Source organism: Dendrobates tinctorius, unplaced genomic scaffold, assembly GCF_039654945.1.
Source record: "Dendrobates tinctorius isolate UK_male_01 unplaced genomic scaffold, ASM3965494v1 ptg000115l, whole genome shotgun sequence".
Lineage (NCBI taxonomy): Eukaryota > Metazoa > Chordata > Amphibia > Anura > Dendrobatidae > Dendrobates > Dendrobates tinctorius.
In genome coordinates, this window is record NW_027361783.1 from 9,176,251 (window position 1) to 9,193,047 (window position 16,797).

General features: G+C 45.4%; 1 protein-coding gene across 10 annotated transcripts in view; it reads right to left on the reverse strand.

Annotated features, from left to right (window-relative positions):
* CUNH18orf63 (chromosome unknown C18orf63 homolog) overlaps positions 1-16,797 on the reverse strand; it is a 321,901-nt gene that overhangs the window by 165,551 nt on the left and 139,553 nt on the right. For all 10 annotated transcript variants that reach the window (XM_073589993.1, XM_073589985.1, XM_073589984.1 and 7 more), the window contains one exon: positions 12,569-12,610. In XM_073589993.1, the coding sequence (XP_073446094.1) occupies positions 12,569-12,610 (42 nt within the window). The remainder of the gene's footprint in view (positions 1-12,568; positions 12,611-16,797) is intronic.

The following is a 16,797-nucleotide window of genomic DNA, read 5'->3' on the forward strand; positions in this document are numbered from 1 at the left end:
AATTGGGATCACCACACTAATAAATTTCATACAAAATATAACAATTGTTATTGTAAACACCACACACAGTGTTAAAAACATTTAAAAATCCCAAAAAGAAGGACAGAGGATTTGGGTCCAAATACACATGAGTAAAAGACTCAAAAAACCACCACACAGTCTCATCTATTTACATCTATTTGAGTATTTTACTCGTGTAGTTGGACCCAAATACTCTGTCCTTCTTTTTGGGATTTTTAAATGTTTTTAACACTTTGTGTGGGTTGTGTACAATAAAAATTTTTATATTTTGTATCAAATTTATTAGTGTGGTGATCCCATTTCCTTGATTATGTACTTTTCTCTGGTTGTTTGAGTTCTAAATTAATGCATCTGGTGATCCCCTTTCCTATATTAGTGGATGGTGCCCGCTCAAATTGTGTTTTGTGCCACATTACATGTGTTACCATGCTGTATAGATTGTATTGTAATATGTTTTGTATTACTTTAGGGTAAGCCAGTGCATCCTTTGGGTTCAATAGTGGAGGGCACTGTTAGTATATAGTTCCATAGACTGGGTAAGCGTAGTTCTGTTGTGGGCCACTAGATGGGGGCATACTAGTGGGCCTTGTTAGGTATAGTTAATAGGCAATTCGCATAAGGGTTAACTGTAGGATGAGCTGCTATGGATTAAGCTAGTGTAGGTTGTAAGGAATAGTTCAGAGGGGCAAGCATACCTGACAAGTCCACAAAGCAGAAAAGCACAGGCACAGTCAGACGGGTGCTGTATAAGAGCGGAGCACCCCTGGAACTTACAGTTTATGACAGCAGCAGGAACAAGAAGGAAAGAGTGGTCCAAGAGTCTAGCAGGACGCAGAGGATTCACCATGTGGCAGATCTTAAATAGGGCTGAAGTATGCAAGTCTGAGGCAAAGCGGATGATTGGGATCCCCTATGTATTGCGGTCTCACTGGAGTGATGCTGCGGTAACGCCTAGGGCGCTACTACCCCGGACTGTGCGTGAGGACGTAGAAACTAAGCAAGGGAAAGTGCAGGAGGAAGGCTGTGTGAACTGTAATGAAACGGATTTGTCCTGGACCATTGAAGTATGTAAAATCCTTGGTTTGGCATCAGAACCGCTATCTGTGTCTGTTATTTCAACCCAGAGCACTGGAACCAAGAGTGCAGGAGCTGAGTCGAACCGCTGTGGAATCCCTGATGGTGGACCAGCATCTCGAACAGGTACGCCGGTAGAAGCTGATGATTTGTCTGTGGGAGGAGGTCAGGACACCAGAGCCCCAGTGTCCTCGGCTACGACTACCGTCTTGGCCCCCTCTTACATCATCATTACTGGAATTTGGAACCCACTCATTTGACATATGATGTTCATTCTGTACTTTTGTGTAATGTCATCTGATACAATATGTATCACTTGCTTACTTTTGAAATCATGTATGTGTCTGTATGATTGACATTTCCACGGTATAATTTTTCTTATTTTGGTCTGTAAGTCTGTTGTTATTCTCTATTATGAGGTGTCATTGGTATATTTCCTTGTGATATTATGCCATATGTGTCACCGGGGATTCAATATTGCGGCGGTGCGCATGCAGCTTGCACATCTATCTGGTTTCTGCCCCGATGCGATGTCTTTTCTACCTCCCACACATGACCGGGGTGTTCGGGACTTGGTCCCGCCCCCCCGCACACGTGTGGTGATGTGTTGACACCGGCTCCGACCCAGGACCTGGCATTCGTCATGCACATGCGCCGAGTAAGCCGCTCTCATTGTCTAATATATGCAAATGTGACTGGGTCACGGGGCTGGCCGCCAATGATATTTTAAGGCCCTTGCAACTGCCCTATCTTCTTCCCCTTGAGAAAGCAGTTACATCAAGAAGCAAAACGCACGTCGGGAGTGTCTCTGGATCCAAACCCAGTGTCCATTGCCCGCTGTTTCTACTGTTAAGCGCTTCTCCTATTTGTTAACCGGGTTATGTGGTGATTTTTCACCTTCAAGTTTGGTACTTCATGGAGCAGCCCTCTGCCTATACATATACTTGCACAGCCGGCAAGGCACACTGGGGTCTTTTCCCTCATGTCCATCTTTTTGTATCTTTTACCATTGTCTGTATATTCACTTTATTGCTATTATAGTATCTTTTGATATGATAATAAAATTTCGTATTTTATACATATATACTCCTTTTTCTCCTTTGTTTAGATGCTATATGGAGTTGGTGTTTTTCTCAGGTTTTGGGTTTTCTCGCACTATTCAGTGCTTATAGCCTCTGTGATTGTCATGCTATTTCTGGTATTGCCATTACATATTTGGCATTGCTGTATTCATAAATGTCTGATATATCAAAATATAAAAACAATTCGATCAATAAAGGGCATAATGAGAAAAAAATCAAAATGCCATAATTACTTTTTTTGGTCGCCGCAACATTGCAATAAAATGCAATAACAGGTGACCAAACACTTTTTTGTAATTTCATTGCACTTTTAATTTTTTTCCCGTTTTACAGTAAACTAAATGGTAAAATCAACGGTGTCATTCAAAAGTACAACTGGTCACGCAAAAAACAAGCCATTACAGAATTCATCTAGGGTGGGTCTTGAAAAGCAAGAGCTGATTTACTGAATTTTATAACGCTTGGTGGTGAAAATGAAACATGGATTTGTGATAACTTACCGTAAAATCCTTTTCTCCGAGACACTCATTGGGGGCCACAGATACTGTGGGGTGTATGCTTCTGCCGCTAGGAGGCTGACACTAAGTGAAAAAAAAGAGGTTAGCTCCTCCTCCGTTGTATACACCCTCGCCCCTATTGCGGGCGGAACTCAGTTTGGTGCCAAAGCAGTAGGAGGACAACAAAATCAGCCTTAATACAGGTACAACATGTCCAGAAAAGGACCACCTTTATATCACATAAATAAATGCGTATCAACTAAACCAAAACAGAGCCCACTGGCTAATCGGGTGGGCGCGGTGTCCCCAATGAGCGTCTCGGAGAAAAGGATTTTACGGTGAGTTATCAAAAAAATCCATGTTTCTCCTTCGCCTCATTGGGGGACACAGATACTGTGGGACGTCCTAAAGCAGTCCCTGGGTGGGAGATTGACTCACCGATCCAAGCTCCATGCACCTCTTGTTTAAAAGGTGCGCCACAGCTGCTTGGAGAATCCTTCCATCCAGGCTCGCATCCACCGAGGCCTGAGCATGGATATTATACTGTTCGGCAAATGTGTGCAGGCTGGACCACGTTGCTGCCTTGCAAACCTGTTCCGTCGAAGCCTGGTGCCGAAGCGCCCAAGAGGCGCCCACCGCCTGGGTAGAGTGCGCTCTGATCCCTGCTGGAATCGGTGTGCCTCTAATGCGGTAAGACTCCTGAATAGTCAAACGAATCTATCTGGCTATGGTTGTTTTTGAGGCAGCGAGTCCTTTCCTGCGCCCCTTGGGGAACACGAACAGCGTGTCCGTCTGACGAAAAGGTGCCATCCTCGACACGTACCTCCGGAGGGCTCCTACCAGGTCTAACGTGTGAAGAGCCTTTTCCACACGGTGCACCGATGCTGGAAAAAAAAATTAAGGCAAAATAGTATCTTCATTAATGTGACAAGAGGACACGACTTTCGGCAGAAAAGGAGGGGCTGGTCTGAGCACCACCTCATCCTTATGGATAGGGCTGCCAGCTCTTAAGTCCGCCTGATGGAAGTGATGGCCACCAGGAACACCACTTTCCAAGAAAGGTACCTCAAAGAGATATCCTGAAGTGGTTCAAATGGAGCTTCCTGCAGAAAACTTAGGATCATGTCAAGGTCCCAGGCATCCATAGGCCCTTATAGGGAGGTACCAAGTGGGAGCTTCCTGAATGAAAAAAGCCTTCACCTGCAAATTGGTAGCAATTCTGCACTAGAACGGATAAGGCCGATATCTGTCTCCTGAGGGAACTTGGGGCAAAGCCCGAGTCTAATGTTCTATTGACTGAACTATCCGGGCTCTCTAAGCCCGACTGGAGAAAAGCCAAGATGTTGGGGATTGAGAATCTCAGCGGAGAAACACCGCGGCCTCGATACCAAGCAAAGAACACCTTCCAGGTGTGGTGGTAAGTTCGTGCTGAAGCAGGCTTCCGGGCGCTAATCATTGTAGCGACCACCTCGCTCCCAAACCCCTGCCTGGGTCAGAATCCAAGATTCAACGGCCGTGCCGTCAAGCCCAGGGTCCCCGAGTTCGGGTGGCAAATCGGCCCTTGAGGCAGTAGATCTGGGCACTCTGGCAGGCACCAAGAAACGTCGGCGAGCAGCTGCATTAGATTTGCGTCCCACGCTCGACGGGGCCAGTCTGGGGCCAGCAGAATCGCCGGCACCTCTTCCGTATTGATCTTTTTGATGACTCTCGGAAGTAGAGGCAGTGGGAGAAATAGATATGGGAGGCGAAACTAGTTCCATGGCAGAACCAACGCGTCCACCGCGAATGCCTGCGGGTCCCTGGCCTGAGCGACATATGCGGGCACCTTGGCTCTGGAAGCCATCAGGTCCACAACTGGAGCTCCCCACAGTTGACAAATCTGCTGAAAAACTTTGGGATGTAGAGACCACTCTCCGGATGCAAGACCCTGCCGGCTGAGAAAGTCTGCCGCCCAATTTTCCACGCCACGGAATGTGGACAGCCGAAAAGTGATGAGACTTCCGCAGAGCCAGCAGAATAGCTCGTATCTCCAGTAAGTTGATAGGGAGGCGTGCCTCCTGTGGCGACCACCGTTCCTGGGTTGTGTGGTGGCGAAACACCGCTCCCCCACCGAGGAGACTGGCATCGGTTGTCATTACCAGCCAATGAACGGGGGGAAAGGTTTCCCCTGGGCCAGAGAGGAACTGGCTAGCCACCATCCGAGCGACTGCCTGACTTGAGAAGACAGTCGGCACCGCCGATCGAGCGTGAAAGGATTCTTGTCCCAGGCTGACAAGAGGGCGTGCTGCAGGGGGCAAAGGTGGAACTGGGCGACAGGTATCGCTTCCATTGCTGCCACCATTTTCCCTAGAAACCTCATCCCGGATCGGATGGTATGAGGGACTGGTTGGCGAAGTGTCCGGACTCCCTGCCGGAGAGCTAGCGCCTTTTCCTGAGGGAGAATTACCAACCCTCGGCAAGTGTCGAAGATCATTACTAGGAAGGAGATCCTCTGAGCTGGCACAAGGGATGACTTCTTTGCATTGCCAACCATCCTAAGTGGGCAAGAGTATCTAGCGTGATGTTGAGCTTTTCCTCGCATGCCCGTATTGACGGGCCCTTGACCAAGAGGTCGTCCAGATAAGGCAAGAAGACTATGCCTTAAGAATGCCGTGTGGCCATGACAACTGCCATAACCTTTGTGAACACTATGGGAACCATGGCTAGCCCGAAGGGCAGCGCTACGAAATGTCGATCGCCAATGGTGAAGCGTAGAAACCTCTGATGAGGAGAAAAAATGGGAATATGCAGATAAGCGTCCTGGATGCCTATTGAGGCTAAGTACTCTCATTGCTCCATGGCCGATATGCTGATCCTGATGAATTTGTTCAGAAGCTTCAGGTCCAAAACAAGCCTGACAGACCCGTCCTTTTTGGGAACCGCAAAAAAGGTTGGAATAGAACCCCTGAGCTCTTTCATGTTCCAGCACTGGAACAATGACTCCATTGTGCTGGAGTGATTTGATGGCTCCCAATAGAGCCCTTGCCTGGGTATCCCTGGGAAGACGGGAAAGAGAAAACAGTCTTGGAGGATATCTGACAAATCCTATCTAGTAACATGAGGCCACCAATTCCTTTCCCCATGCGTCGTGAGCGACACTGACCCAGACGTGGTGAAACCAGAGCAGGCGGCCGCCCACCTTGCCGGTGTCGTCAGGTAAAGGCCTTGAGTTATTTGGCTGACGATCTTTGGGATCTGGATCCCCTCGATCTGGGCTGCTGAGTATGCATTCTCCCCCAATGGGTTGGTTCTATATGAGACCTGCTGCTCCCTATCGTGGTTGGGGCGGCCTGAGACAGCGGAATTGGCTGCTGTAGTCCACCCAGGGTTGCGAAAGGCCCGAAACGTGCCCGAAAACGGGCGACAAAAAAGCGTTTTGACCCTTTGTTGAGGGAGAAACTCTCTCTATCCTCCTGTAGAGTCGGAGGTAAGTTGATTCAACTTCTCCCCAAATAGGTGGCCGCACTGATAAGGCAGGGAAGTCAAGGACTTCTTAGAAGTAGAATCGGCTCGCCATGTCCTTCACCATAGGGCTCTTCTGATAGAAATTGCATTAGGGGCAGCAAGTGCTGAGCAATTGTCCACATACAAAGACGCATTGATTACAGTCTCCGGCCATCGCCATCTGACCTGCGCCTTCCGAAATCTCTGCAGGTAGACCCTGCTCCTGTGTGACCTTGTTTAATGTTTCTGACCATGATATCATAGCCTTAGCTACCCAAGTTGCTGTGAATGAGGGAGCGAACGCTGACCCAGACGCCTCATTTACTGAGCGAGCTAAGCTATCTATAAGGCGATCCGTGGGATCCTTAATTGAGGAAACACTAGGGGCGGATTGCAGGGTCTTAGTGGCTAGGCGCGAAACCGGAGGATCCACCATTGGGGAATCCATGCATTTTTTACAGAGGTTCAAAGCAAACGGATACCTTGTTTCGAGTGACGCTGGAGTATCCAGGTCAAGGGGCTCGTCAGAGTAGCAATCTGAGGTCTGCTCGCTATCAATCACTGGTGATGGGGAGCGAGAAGCAGAACTTACGGATGCCAAGGCACCAGATGAACTGGGTGCCACTGTGTGGATTCGTTTCCCTCGGGTCTGCCTGGAGTGAGAGCGGCCCCTGCAGGCCGGAGGCTCTTGTGAGGTGGAGGTCCCCTCTAAGGCCGGCGAGCCACTGTCCCTGTCCCCACCTGAGCCCTGAAGGGACTCAATTGCATGAACTGAGACAGTGATAGAGCCCACTCTGGGGGACTTGGCACATTGGCCGCGGTCGCAGTGGAGGACAGACACTGAGGTTCTGTTAGGCGTCGGGTTCCGGGCGCTGCACAGCGGAAATCCCGAGCCTTGTCCTCTGCGGTCTGCCCACACCAGCATTGTGGGTTCGGTCGCAGGGAAGGGCTCCTGGGCACGTTTGGAGTCACAGGTTTCACATAATTTTTTACCCTGCGCTCCTGGAAAACTGGCCCCACAGGAAATGCATGCGGCATAAAAGGAACGTGTGCGATTTCCCTTTTCCGGTCAAATCTCAATAACCCCCTCTGTTTTCTATAAGAGGGTTGAGGGAAGGGAGGAGGAAACAAACCCCCTTTTATCGCATGTAGCGCGGCTCCAGGGTCGGGGGTCGCACTTACCCTGATCCTGTGTCCCCACGTGCTCCTACCGCTGCCTCTGCGTGCTCCTACCGCTGCCTCTGCGCTCTCCTGTGCTCCTTTCTCCCCTGAGTAGGACAAGACGTCCTCTCCCGGTCGCGGCCTACCCTGTAATGAGACCGGGTGCTCAATTTGTTCGCGTCCACCCTAGCCACGGGGGGCGGCACCGGAAATGACATCAAGCCGGGGGTGGGAATTCCACTCACGGCCTAGTCACGGCTGAAGCTGCGGGCTAAATTTCTACCCCTGCCCACCCGCTTGCGCGCTGGCAGCCCCGCAACCATGGCGATCCCGCCGGCCCTTCTCTGAGCCGCTCCATGGACCGACATCCGCGCTGGCGGCCCCCGCCTGGGGGAGGTCAAGGGGCTCGTCTAGGAAATGCTAGACTAGGTGAGCACCACCTTCCGCCTGGAGCCTTCTCAATGGAGCTCCCGGAACGCTGCTGCAGGGCCCTCCCCAGCCCTCCATACCTGCGATAACCTCTGCTACAGATCCAGCACACCAGGTAGAGGGGATGGGGTAATTTTCTGGACTGTGCAGGCACCCTAGCTCCGTCCCCCCTGCAGGGGCGAGGAGAGGGACCGTCCGCCGCCACGCAGCACCGCCGTCTAGCGTTGGTGGAGCAGTGGGGGCTGCACAGACTAGTCTTGTGCCTCTGTGCAAGCCCATGGTTTCAATACCTAGGGGTGGACAGGGCTAAATCCGGCATTATGTCCCACGTCGCGGGAGAAGATGCGTGGAGGGGTGGAGGGATACTTGCACGTGCTCGCCCGTTGATGGTTTGGGGAAATCGGATCCTTTCAATAGGATGCGTTGCCCCTGTCTTATCTTCATAAAATAAAAAAGAAAAAATAGAAGTCTGGGGAAAAAGACCCAGATATGTCCCACGGTGCGGGAAAGGATACGCGGAGACGATACTCAACGTGTGCTCGCCCGTTGATGGTTTGGGGAAATCGGACCCTTTCAATAGGATCCGTTGCCCCGGTCTCATCTTCATAGTAAAAATAAAAGAAAAAGTCTGGAGCAAAACCAGACGTGTGTGCCTCCATGGACGCTAAGCAAAAAACTGAGTTCTGCCCGCAATAGTGGCGAGGGTGTATAGGACGGAGGAGGAGCTAACCTCTTTTTTTCACTTAGTGTCAGCCTCCTAGCGGCAGAAGCATAGACCCCACAGTATCTGTGTCCCCCAATGAGGCGAAGGAGAAAAATGCTATTCTTTTCAATACAATTTTGTATTTTCAGAAGACGTTAAAGAAAAATGGACCCCATAATAAGGAGAAAATTGTGTTACACAATTTGTGTAACACAATTTCTCCTGATTACGCCAATAACCCATTTGTGGATGTAAACTACTGTACTCTTTGGATACACTGCATGTGTCAAGAGAGAAGAAGCGCCATTTTGGAGTAAGATGAAGATTTGCACATGCCGTGTTAGATTTTCAGAGTCCATGACATGCCAAAACAGCAGAGACTATCAAAAGTGACCAGATTTAGCAAACTACACCCGTAAATGAATTCATCTAGGGGTGTAGTAAGCATAATGACACCATAGGTGTTACACAGAATTTTATGTATTAGGCCGTGAGGATAAAAATACATTTTTACCATTATAATGTTTCAGCCCTAGATTTTTCATTTTCAAAAGTGGTAATAGGTGAAAATGGACCCTACGTTTGTTAACTTCTTGTAAACGCGACAATACCCCATATGTAGTCAGAAACAACAGTTTAGACATGCAAGTTTTAGAAGAAAGGAGTGCTATTTGACTTTTGTAGTGTAAATTTTCTAGGAATAGTTTGTGGGTAACTTTTGGGGAGCCCTGAAGGTGCCAGAACAGCAGATGTTTCCTAAAAGTTGACCCTATTTTGGAAGTAACACCTCCCTAGGAATTTATTTCTGAGCGTAGTGACTATTTCATGGGTGCTTTTTAGAATCAAGCAAGCAGTTTGTGTTGCAGAGTAAAAGTTGCACATATAGTTGTGTGAAAGTGTTTGCCACCTCCCTGATTTCCTTTTCTTTTGCAGATTTGTCACACTTAAAGTGAACTCATCAGCATGATTGCACTCAGTAAACTATGGACAGTTTCAGGCTGGCGCTGTTATACTTATTAGAATGATACCTTGGTTGATGAAATCTGTCTTGTAGTTGTCGCTTAATCTTTATTTGCAGTTTTCAGTTAATGACATTCTTGTGCTTCGGGACGGGCCTGTGGGCTTTATGTGATGCTCTGCTTACATATTCATTCTTCTGGGCTTATGACTGCATAGAATATGGTTTGAAAAAAAAAATTAACATTCATCAGGCAGGCACAGGCACTGTAGCATGATGTGATGAATAATACTGTATGAATTTATTTGATTTTGTCATAATTTTGATGGGAAAAAAATAAAATAATCTTAATTAAAATGGCGCCAGCACGGTATCATCATTCGGAATGTGATAGATGCTACTGCGCAGGCTCTGCCATGCGGCACCATTACACAAACAAAGAGCACAGAATGACAATTGTGCAGAAATATCCTGCAGCAAAACATAACAGTAGTCAGCAAGTGCTGATGAAAAGATAACAAATACAGGGAATTTAGTCGACACTTTTTTTGCAAAAAAAAGTATATCAAGCTGCTTCACTGCGTCAAGGTAACCCTATTGAAGCAGTCCCCATCTAATGTATTTAAAACCTGAACATGTGAACAGTGTCTAAATGAACAGGATGAAGATAGGCCGCTTCCTAGCATGGGCACGTGGTGTAAGCCAGCTCTTTATGTGCATGTCACACGAGAGGGGTGGGGTCTCAAATCATGCATAGGCACGGAAAAAACTGGATTAAAAACATGTGACATGCACAAATATGAACAAGTCGGTAGGACACTGTTCATACCACCCACTGACTCAAACACAAACAGAGAGCACAGAATGACAATCGTGCATAAATATCCTGCAGTAAAACATAACAGTAGTCAGCAAGTGCGGATGAAAAGATAACAAATACAGGGTATTTAGTCGATACATTTTTTTGCAAAATAATGTATATCAAGCTGCTTCACCGCGTCAAGGTAACCCTATTGAAGCAGTCCCTATCTAATGTATTTAAAACCTGAACATGTGAACAGTGTCTAAATGAACAGGATAAAGATAGTGTTTTAATTCATGTGGCACCATTTACTAGAGAAAAAATATTGGCTCCAACAAGATGGCGCTGGCGGCATCTACGCAGTAGTAACTATGTGATCGCCAATAAATGCTACTGCTCATGTGCCATCAGCGCCATCTTTTTTTTCTTTATCAAAATGGTGTCAGTGTTTTGATAAAGATGTTTTCTTTTTTACCATCAAAATTATATGACAAAATCAAATAAGTACATGCATGTTATCCATTGTACTGTATCATGCTACAGCACAGGCGTGACTACCAGCACCTGCCTGATGAGTGTTAATTTTTTTTCCAAACAATATTCTATGTCGTATGTAAAATAGAGGGCAGGACACAGAAGGAAAACTGCAAATAAAGATTAAGCAACAACCACAGGACGGATATCATCAACCAAGGTATCATTTTAATCAGTATAACGACACCAATCTGACACTATCTGTAGGTTACTAATCCTGCTGACAGATTCAGTTTAAATGTTTCAAATCACCAAACAAATTTAAATATTAGACAAAGATAACACAAGTAAACACAAAATGCAGTTTAATTGAAAAACCTACAGGGCTTTGTGTGTAAAAAATTGATTTCCCCCTAAACCTAATAACTTCTTGGACCACCCTTAGCAGCAATAACAGGCAATGAGTCTTTTACAGGCAATGAGTCTTTTACAATGATCTGGAGGAATTTTGGCCCACTAATCTTTGCAGAATTGTTGTAATTCAGCCAGATTGGAGCGTTTCTAAGCATGAACTGCCTTTTTAAGGTCATGCGACACTGTGTGGTATAAGTGATGAAAACAACTTTCTTCTACAGGTCAGCATGATCCCGGCAATATCAAATTTATCTAAGTTTCTAGTGTTTTGCTATTTTTATAAACAAATACCGTAAATGCTTTATTTTTTCCAAAAATACATTTTTGCTTTGCCACAAATTGAGAGCTATAACTTTTATATTTTTTGTTTGAAAGAGTTGTGTAAAGGTGTGTTTTTGTGGGATGAGATAAAATTGTATTGGGAAATAAAATACATGTGTTCTTTTCGCCGTATAATTTTGTTTTTTTAAAATGTGTTTTTATTGAAGGAGCATTTTTCCATTCTTTATTTTGTGGGATTTTTTTATATTCTTACATTTTTTCTTTACTTTTTTTACTTAGTCCTTCTAAAAGATTTTAGCATTCACTTGTCTGATTCCTGCAATACTTACTGTATACTGTATATTGCAAGGCATTAGACAGAGCCTAACAGGCCACTGTACCTGTCAGACTCAAAGATCATTCTTTGACCTAAGGCTACCATGACAACTATCAGCACCCAGTGAATGTCTCTTGGGGGAGAAGATTGATAGAGTCCCCACCTTCTCACAACCATGAGGATGTCACGGTCGCTATTGAGAGTGGCATCTATAGAGCTAAACAGCAAAGATCTTTGCTGGCACCAACCCTGGCTATTGCTACAGGAGCTCAGCTGTCATTACCAGTATGGTATATTGTTGGAAAACTTTCCTACGCCAAAATTTGGGAAGAGGTTAAGATGTTTTTCCAGGCAAGGGATATTGATGACCTATCCTGTTTGAAGCTCTGGTTGCATCCGGATATTAACAATACTGAGATGGAACAGCACAACTCCGTACATTATGTAATAGTCGTTCTCAGGGGCGGCAGCTCAGTTCTTATCAAAATAAATATAGTGTAACTGTTTAAAACATATATGACAAAAGTTTTTTAAAGGTTGTGCCTTTCCAAAAAACTAGTAAATGCTAGATGTGATTTTATTTTGCCTTACTGTCCTAACAGTGCTGAAGTCATTTTTGGAATAAACTAGCAAGTCTTAACAAAACTCTTTGACATGTGTGCAAATGTTCAGTCTGCTGTTCTAGTCATGTATTCGTACTCCACTAATAGCAGTGCAGACTGAATGCATAGCACTGCTGGTACATGCCCCACAAGTCCCCTGTCAATAAAACCCTGAATGAAAGAGGAATGTTCTATATATTTTATGTGTTTTTCTTGACAAAAAAATTAAAATACTTTCACTTCCTATTATGATTAGCATTGTTTACTTACCAACTGCATCCTGCTTTCCCGATTTTGTTAAAAAATCAGCCCCTATAAGACATAAATTTTAAACTCTTCAGTTGCATATAACAATAAGCAGAGTTAATACAACTACAGTACAACATTTATCACAGCTGACACCCGGCACATTAACCCCTGGCACACCGTGATCAAACATGATCGCAGTGTACCGGGGCATAGGAGAGAAGCGCGCTTCCCTGCGACCCTCGGAGCGACACGATGTGCTGCGTCGCTCCAAGGGTCACCTCTCTGCAGGCCTCCGGATCCAATATGGCCACGGGGGCCTGCAGAGAGGCAGCTTCCTCAGTGCCTGCTGAGAGCAGGCACGAGGAAGCCTGCAGCAGGGCCTGTCAGATCGTTGATCTGACAGAGTGCTGTTCAAACTGTCAGATCAGCGATCTGACACCTTATAGTGGTGTCCCCACCTGGGACAATATAATAAAGTAAAAAAAAAAAACAAGTGAAAATTAATTTATAAAAAATCCCCTAATAAATATAAAAAATAAAAAAAATCCCCAATAAATCTTTTTTGTAAGTAAAAAAAAAAACGATAACAATGCACATATATAGCATCGTCGCATCCATAACGACCCACCCTATAAAGCTGTCCTACTAGTTAACCCCTTTAGTTAACCCCTTTAAAATAAAAAACGAAGCAAAAAAACAATGCTTTATCATACCGCCGAACAAAAAGTGCAATAACGTGCAATCAAAAAGACGAATATAAACATGGTACCGCTGAAAACGTCATCTTGTCCTAAAAAAACGAGCCACTATACAGCGTCATCAGCTAAAAGAAAAGTTATAGCTCGCAGAATAAAGCGATGCAAAAATAATTATTCTTCATATAAAATTGTTTTATTGTATAAAAGCACCAAAACACCAAAAAAAGGATATAAATGAGGTATCGCTGTAATCCTACTGACCCAAAGAATAAAACCGCTTAATCAATTTTACCACACACGGACCGGTGTAAACGAATCCCCCAAAAGGAACTCACGAAATGCTGGTTTTTGTTCATTCTGAGTCTCAAAATTCGGAATAAAAAGTGATCAAAAAAATGTCACATGCACGAAAATGGTACCAATAAAAAAAAGTCAACTCGTCCCGCAAAAAATAAGCCCTCACATGACTCTGTGGGACAAAATATGGAAAAATTATAGCTCTCAAAATGTGGTGATGCAAAAACTTTTTTTTTTACAATAAAAAGCGTCTTTTAGCGTATAACAGCTGCCAAACATAAAAACCCGCTATAAATAGTAAATCAAACCTCCCCCTTTATCACCCCCTTATCTAGGGAAAATGTTGATTAGGTCACCGAGGAGGCTAGCAGGCCCAGGCTAAGCCACTGAAAACCAGAGAGGTTGGTAACTAAGCGGATTGCAGACCCCTGATCCTATCCACACAACTAGCAGTAGCCGTGGAGCATGCCTACGATGATCCTAGACGCCTCGGCACAGCCGGAGAGCTAACTAAGCCTAAAGCAAGAAAGGGGAAATCTAAACTGCCCCAGAGCAGACCCCAAAGGAATAGATAGCCCCCAAGCATATATTGTTGGTGAGACATGATGAAAACACAAACGCAGGCAGGAAAATGGACTGAACAAATGATGGGCCCACACTGACTAGACAGGACAGGAAAGGAAAGACTGTCTGCAATCACGCAAAAAACCCTGCAAAATGTCCAACACGTCTGATGCAAAAAATACTGAAGTCGCACAACTTCGCCCACTATATTAGCACTCTGGTATATTCTGAAAGCAGAGCAAAAAGAGGCCAATCTAATAAGGGACAAAAACAAACTGGCACAAGCAGTAACATATGGACGGTGATTCAGCACAGCTCCTGCCGGAGCCAGCTGACCCACGCAAAACTTAGATAGATAAAACCAGATCAAAAGTAAACAAAATAGCAAATGAACACTTAGCTGAACATGCAGGGACTGAGCTGGAAACAAAGACCTCAGGAGGCAGGAAGAAAATCACCAGCAGGGATAGAGGGAGTCGGCTGTCTTAAATCCCAATCTGAAACCCCAGATCTCCAATCGTCGTCCTCATTATCAGGTGGCAAGCCACTGTTAATCTGATCAGCTCCATTACCTTCAGTAACCACCAGAGGGAGCCCAGAAAGAGAACTCGTAACCCCTCTGTCAATTTGACCAGCTCCATTACTTTCAGTAATAACAAGAGGGAGGCCAGAAAGCGAATTCACAACAGGAAAAATAATAAAACTAAAATAAAATGTATTTATTTCCACTTTCCTATTAGGCTTAGGGTTAGGGCTAGGGTTAGAGTTAGGGTAAGGCGGTGTGTGCACATGTGGATTCTGCTGCGGATTTTTCCGCGCAGATTTGGCTAAATCCGCAGGTCAAATGACCTGCATTTTACCTGCAGATTTAGTACAGATTAGCCTGCGGTTTTCCCCAGTGTTTTGACACCTGGTGATGGCGCAAGTGCCAAACCGCTGCGGATTCCGCACAAAGTGAGATGCTGCGATTTAAAACCGCAGCAAATCCGTGCGGAAAAATCCACAGCATGTGCACTGCGTTTTTCATTTGCCATTGAATATAAAGATACTGTACAATGCAGCAGAAACTACTGCGGATATGCAGGGCCAAATCTGCTTTGCATCCGCAGCAGAATACACAACGTGTGCACACACCCTTAGGATTAGGGTTAGGGCTAAGATTAGGGTTAGGGGTGTGTTGGGGTTAGGGTTGAAGTTAGAATTGGGGGGTTTCCACTGTTTGGGCACATCAGGGGCTCTCCAAATGCAACATGGCATCTGATCTCAACTCCCGCCAATTCTGTGTTCAAAAGTCCAGTCTTGGTCCGATGGGTGTTGCAATCTGGCGCCTCCCATCTTCTAATGGTGAAGTCCTCTTTGCTGCCTGTTGTGGCTCCTGCGCAGATGCACTGCTCTGCCATGTTGAGGGCAGAGCAGAAAACTGCAGTGCGCAGGTGCTGGACCTCTCCACGACAGGCAGCAAAGAAGAGGACGTCACCGTTAGAAGATGGGAGGCGTCGGACCAGACCGCCACACCAATCGGACCAAAACCGTACCCAACCGCCCCTGAGGGAGTATAATATAACTCATTTTTCTTATCTTTCAGGTTACATTGGGGGCTTATCTACAGCATTACAAAATGCTGTAGATAAGCCCCTGATGGCGGTGCCAGCAGCTGAAAAATGGGGTGACAGATTCCCTTTAAGTGAATTAAGAACATCTGTGTTATACTTTGGAAAAAAAAATATGAATGACTGCATGTTATTTGACCATTAGTCATGAGTAAAACTGCTTAGTGCAGTTGAAATGTGTCGACTGGGTCATGTCAACCATGAAAATTCTCTTTTGTATGCACTATATTTTCTTTTTAAAAAGAAAAGAAAAATCCAGCCTGTTGAGCCAGACTTCAATTTTTTCTATTATCCTTGATGGGAGGCCAGGGTGAGGCCGGTGTCTGAGCCTCAGGTGGATGAGCATAGAGCAACTAGGTGAGCCGGAATCAAGTTTTTGTTATCGGAAATGTTATTTAACTTTTTTGTGTGAGAAGACTCTCTGATTTCAGGGAAAATTAAAAGTTTGAAAATTGCAGTTTCCGATCTTTTCACAAATAAACGTAAACCATATTAAAGAAATTTTACCACTATCATGAAGTACAATATAGCATGAAAAAACTATTTCAGAATCAGTGAGATCCATTGAAGAGTTCCATAGTTATTACTTTGTAAAGTGACAGTGGTCAGAACTGAAAAAAATTGGCCTGGTGAAAACAGGCTTCGGGGTGGAGTTAAAAAAAAAAAAAAAAAAGAAAAAAAAAAAAAAAAAAATGACTGAGTGTTATTTCTACTTACTTAGTTGAGAGTAGTTCTTGCCAGGTTCTGGCTTAAGCCCCCATCACACACAGGGAGATCGCTAGCGAGATCGCTGCTGAGTCACAAGTTTTGTGACGCAACAGCAATCTCACCAGTGATCTCGCTGTGTGTGACACGTATCAGCGACCGGCCCCCCCTGCCGGGTATCGCTGATTGTTTAGTAATGTCCAGGACATTTTTTTGATCGTTGGGAGACCATCGATCAGCCAGCTCCCAGCGCTGTAAGCAGACAATGGGAGCTGGTATCCAAGGTAAACAGCGGGTTTCTAAGCACCGTGCGGGAGACCAACGATCAAAAAAATGTCCTGGAAACTTCCCTTCCAAGGGCTGCCATGCGCCTAAA